Genomic DNA, 4317 nt, shown 5'->3' with positions numbered 1-4317 from the left:
CTCAAAGCCCTTCCCTCAGACTAAGGCACCCTGTCAGACCCAAAGCATGGCCCCTTGGGGTTACTTTGCCTGAGTCCTGGCCTGACCCTGGGCAGGGCTGCTTGGCAGGTAGAGCCATTTCAGTGAGAGATTTAGTCCTTTGGATTCCCCAGCTTCCCTTGTGTCCCTCCAGGAAGGTTCAGGACTGTCTCTTTCCCTGAGTCAGCACCTGCAAGAGGTGGGGGCCACGGAGGTCTCATCCATCGCTGCACCCCAGTACCTGGCCACACTGGGTATATAGTCAACATGAGTAAAGAGGTCAGTGTCTGCTTTTGCTACCTTGGGCAAGTGAACAGACCACCTAATATAATGTATTTTCTCATCTCCATAATGGGAATACTGAAAGTTCTGGGGATTAAAGAGTTAATTCAGATGATCTGCTGCACATGCTTGATAAGTTTGCAGTTGCTGTGGTCAGCTCTGAATTCCAGCGGTGGACAGCTCTTGCACTTCTGCTTTGTCACTCAGGGGCAACCATAGGAGACGGTATCCAGGGTAATAGCTGGTGACTCTTAACCGACCCTCCCATTTTCACTGTCTCCCTTGCTCCTCATATTTTTCTTGTCCATTGCCTCTTCCTTTGATGCCCTGGTAGCTGTCCCCTCCTCTAATGGTATCAAGGAGCTACATGACACTTAGGGATCAGGAGGTTGCCGACTAACTTTAACATGGTGGGAGTTGAGGGGGTGATCTTTTGGAATGCCTGGGCCTTTGGATTGGGCACCAGCCTCGAACCATTAAAATCATTCTGCTAGGGCCGGCCCGGTGGCGCACTGCTATAGTGCGCCGCTTGGGAAGTGCGGTGGCGCTCCCGCCGAGGGTTTGGATCCCACATACAGACCGGCCGCTCACTGGCTGAGCGAGGGGCGGGAGCAACACCAAGGGTTGCGATCCCGTGGCCGGTCCCGGTCCGGTACGGGCGCAACACTGAGGGTTACGATCCATTGCCGGTCACGAAAAAAGACAAAAAGGAAAAAAAAAAATCATTCTGCTGTGTGACAGCATTGCCTGTTACTTTGACAGCGAACACAGATAATGAAAGCAAGGATATTCTTTGAAGTCTAAAACAGCAGTCAAGGGTTTGAAAAGTACTATTGCTGTCCAAACTTCATTTTATATATCATATAGCATGATCATGAATCCAATTTGGTGAGGTCCCAACAAAGGGTTTTTGGCAGAGCTAACACAAGACCGTATATTTTAATGAAGCCAAAACACATGAAAATTGAGAACTGAAGCTGGTGAAGCTTTCGTTGGCTTTTAAGCAATTGGCTAGTAGGGAGGACAGACATTAAATATTAGAGTCAACTTTGCAGAGACCCATGGCTCCTTTCCTCTGTTAAGGATTTTCTTTGTATTTCTCCCATTATTTCCCATTATGTGCTGTGTACAGGTTGTAAGTGTGAATTGGTTAGTTAAATATTTGAGTCCCCCTTTTTGAGAATGAGGACTTGTAGTGACTACCAGTAAGAAATAGCTTTCTAGGGCCGAGCCCATGGTGCACTCGGGAGGGTGCGGCGCTGGGAGCGCAGCAGCGCTCCCGCCGCGGGTTCGGATCCTATATAGGGATGACCGGTGCGCTCACAGCACTCACTGGCTGAGCACGGTGCGGCCGGTCTCAAAAAGGACAAAAAAAAAAAGAAATAGCTTTCTAAACAAGTGGTGTGTTAGTGTAAGTAGGTAGAGGACGCTGTTTAAAAGTCAGCTATGGAAGGTAGGGGTGCAGTTAGCTTGATGTTCTGTAGCAGATATATTGACCGGTAATCAGTTATGATTTCCATGAAAAGTCAGAGATTTTTTTATTTAGGAAGAAGCCAAATCCATATGGATGACATAATAATGATAGTGTCTGGGGTGATTGGCTTAGAAATAAGCTAGTGGGGGTGGAGATGGGAGTGGCTGATAAGATGTAACTATAGTAGCCGTATGTTAAATCCACTTTTGTCTCTGACATTTTTCCTAAGTTCAAAAAAGAAACTCAGTGTAAATAAATGATAATGCAGCTTTCCATCGAAATGTTATGCATCCATTAAGATAATACTTATGGGGCCAGCCCGGTGGCGCACTGGAGAGTGCGCCGCTTGGGAGCGTGGCAGCGCTCCCGCCGAGGGTTCAGATCCCATGTGGAGACCGGTTCCCGCTCACTGGCTGAGCGCGGTGCGGGCGCAACACCGAGGGTTGCGATCCCGTTGCCGGTCCCCAGTACGGGCGCGACACCGAGGGTTGCGATCCCGTTATGGGTCAGTAAAAAAGACAAAAAGGAAATAAAAAAAGATAATACTTATGAAGAATTTTAATGATATGGAATAAGTAAGAAAATCAGGACGTCCAGCTTCCTAACGTGGTACATGTGCACATACACAACATATTTGCATGGAAAGACTATTGGAAGATTAAAGATTAACTGTGGTTATCCTCAGCTGGTGAGATTATGGGTGATTTGTATTCTCTATAGTTTGCAAACTTTCTATAGTAAATGAGAACATAATTTTTTATACTTTGAGAAAAACGTTTTTGAAAGAAAGGAACCTAACCTGCATTGTGTAAATTGGTGAAGCATTTCTTCCTTTGATCTGTTTTCCATTCAGTTGCCCCGGTTGGTGAGTAAATGCTCATGTGGTTACTAATCTCGTGGCTGTGGGCATGTTTTTGGCCTGTGTTGTCCTGCACTCTGCCCTGGACTCTGTCCTGCTGGGGTGTGTGCAGGTGAGGTCATGGCAGAAGCAATCACCATTGCCCTTTCACTCACTGGTAACTTCTGCTAAACGTGTTCCTTTAACATGAATTTCCATCTGATTTCAGAGAGCTGGATATGATTTCCACGAGGGTGATGGACATTAAGCTTCGGGAGGCTGCCGAGGGCCTTGGGGAGGATAGCACAGGTAAGGCTCTGGTTTCCCCTGCCCTGGGAAGAGCCGTAGTTTGCTTGTGGGGCAGGAAGAGGGGCTGACAGAGCGAGGCCTTTGGGGCTGTCTGTGTGGAGGGTAGGAGTCAGTTCCCAGTGTGCTCAGACACTCCCAGACCCTTCCCACAGTGACTGAGAGCACAGCCAATTGTTTAAGGCCACTCGAGGGCAGTGCTCCTTTGCTTCTCTGCCAAACATGGGGACTTTTCATGTCACTTTCCTCATTCCCGGAGGTCAACATGTCCCCATGTCCATGTCTGGTTGACTTGAAAGCAAAAAAAAGAGGGTCTAAGTGGATCCATTTATCATCCAAAGGTATCAGCAGGAGGTGGGCAAAGTACAGGATGGCCTGGTCATCCAAAAAAAAAAAAGTAATAGTTACATCAAGAGAGAGCCTTTGATTCCTTTCCTTGACTCTTATTCTCCTTTAGGAGGCCTTTACTATGTCCTCTAATTGCTAAATTCCAGGCTCACGAATCATCATCTCATCATACGTTCTAAGAGTTATCCACCTATGTGATTGGTTTACTGTTATCCACATATTGCTATTTGTCTTGATAGAGTTGTAAAATGATATTGATAAGACATTGATCTTCCCATGTGTACCTTTTTACCTAGATTAGCCATTTATACCTTATTTTGGTAATAATGGCCTCCAGCTCTCTCTTGTTTAAAATCAAAATGCCAGTAGTGATTTTCTTTGATATAGTTCCAGAGGAACAGCTTCCAGTGATATCAAATCCTGTCTGCTAGCCACTAGCTTCAGATAACAAACTTCAGTGAAGACTCTATTTTATATATTATAGATAGATTTTTCTTATTTTTGATATTAGAACCACTTTTCTTCTGTCAAATTTCAATAGAAACCAAATAAATCCTATTATAAGGTGAGGATTTTAAGATTAGTCCTGAGAAATAATGGAGTTTGAAACTTTCTCATATTAAGGGACACTGAATTATTTATTTTAAACAAGAAAATACCGTTTGAAGAAGTATTTCATTAGTCTGAAATAATGGCAATAAATGCTAGTTTCGATACTTAGAGAGGTCACCATGAAGAATCAATTTTAGAAAAGAGATAACCTAAGTATTCTTTATTTCAAATAATAGAGACCGTTAAGTTAGTCAGACCAACCGTCTCTCACTTAAAATTTAAAATTCTCAATAATAACATTCTTTAAAATACTTTAAAAAGTCAGAAGTAATGAGGCCAGAATTGAAAGAAAAATGGTATCCCACAGAGATAAGTGAACATAAAAGCCACTTTTGCCCTTAGGTTATTTACCAATCTTGGACATTTTGAATTTGACTTCCATGTCTTCATTGGGTGGAAGGTGAGGGAGATGGTCAGATATTGAAGTACGGGGCCCGTA

The 4317-nt window shown here is 44.3% G+C and overlaps 1 protein-coding gene across 1 annotated transcript in view; it reads left to right on the top strand.

The window, feature by feature from the left end:
• Positions 1-2753: 2753 nt before the first annotated feature.
• LOC103607474 (uncharacterized protein KIAA1211-like) overlaps positions 2754-4317 on the top strand; it is a 35018-nt gene continuing 33454 nt past the window's right edge. Inside the window, exon 1 of the mRNA XM_008591974.1 lies at positions 2754-2921. Within this exon, the coding sequence (XP_008590196.1) occupies positions 2852-2921 (70 nt within the window). The 5' untranslated portion in view covers positions 2754-2851. The remainder of the gene's footprint in view (positions 2922-4317) is intronic.

Source organism: Galeopterus variegatus, unplaced genomic scaffold, assembly GCF_000696425.1.
Source record: "Galeopterus variegatus unplaced genomic scaffold, G_variegatus-3.0.2 Scaffold7456, whole genome shotgun sequence".
Lineage (NCBI taxonomy): Eukaryota > Metazoa > Chordata > Mammalia > Dermoptera > Cynocephalidae > Galeopterus > Galeopterus variegatus.
Note: the sequence above shows the minus strand (reverse complement) of the source record. Positions and strands in the feature narration are given on the sequence as shown.